Genomic DNA, 507 nt, shown 5'->3' with positions numbered 1-507 from the left:
ATATGGTTGTCGAACAACCACAACTTGGACAACTCCAGAAACCGCTGGGCTCGTTCCTGTTCGGGGGACGGGGGGGGGGGGAAGAGGGAGGGAGAGGGGGTGGGGGGTGGCGGCCTCGCTGCGACGAGGTGGCGGTGCTCGGAGGAGCTCAACGACTTCACAGTCAAGACCCGTTAGTAAGAGCAGTTAGCAGTACGGACAGTACTGATATCGTTTGCCTCCCCTACATCCCCATCAACGTCACTTCGTCATCCCGAGGTCACAGTCGTCACAGTCGCCACGGACGCCTTTCGGTCAGCTTTTACGTTTGCTACTCTCTTGCCCTGGCAGCAGCTTCAATCGTGTGTGGTTCGTCTTTCCCCCATCCCCCCCCCACCTGCACAGCTTTATGACGGTAACTGCATGTAGACACGTTGTTGGCCACCCCCACCTAAGGAATCCCCTCCGGCCCCCCCGGCTTTGCCTCTCAGGTCGCACGCCCCCCCCCCCCGGCGTGTCGGCGATCCT

The 507-nt window shown here is 60.9% G+C and overlaps 1 protein-coding gene across 1 annotated transcript in view; it reads right to left on the bottom strand.

Moving 5' to 3' along the window:
- VOLCADRAFT_93168 (uncharacterized protein) overlaps nt 1-507 on the bottom strand; it is a gene marked incomplete at both ends in the record, with an annotated part of 40,891 nt that overhangs the window by 34,443 nt on the left and 5,941 nt on the right. Inside the window, one exon of the mRNA XM_002952446.1 lies at nt 25-56. Coding sequence (XP_002952492.1) covers nt 25-56 — 32 coding nt within the window. The remainder of the gene's footprint in view (nt 1-24; nt 57-507) is intronic.

The sequence above is a fragment of the Volvox carteri genome (assembly GCF_000143455.1).
Source record: "Volvox carteri f. nagariensis unplaced genomic scaffold VOLCAscaffold_30, whole genome shotgun sequence".
Lineage (NCBI taxonomy): Eukaryota > Viridiplantae > Chlorophyta > Chlorophyceae > Chlamydomonadales > Volvocaceae > Volvox > Volvox carteri.
Note: the sequence above shows the minus strand (reverse complement) of the source record. Positions and strands in the feature narration are given on the sequence as shown.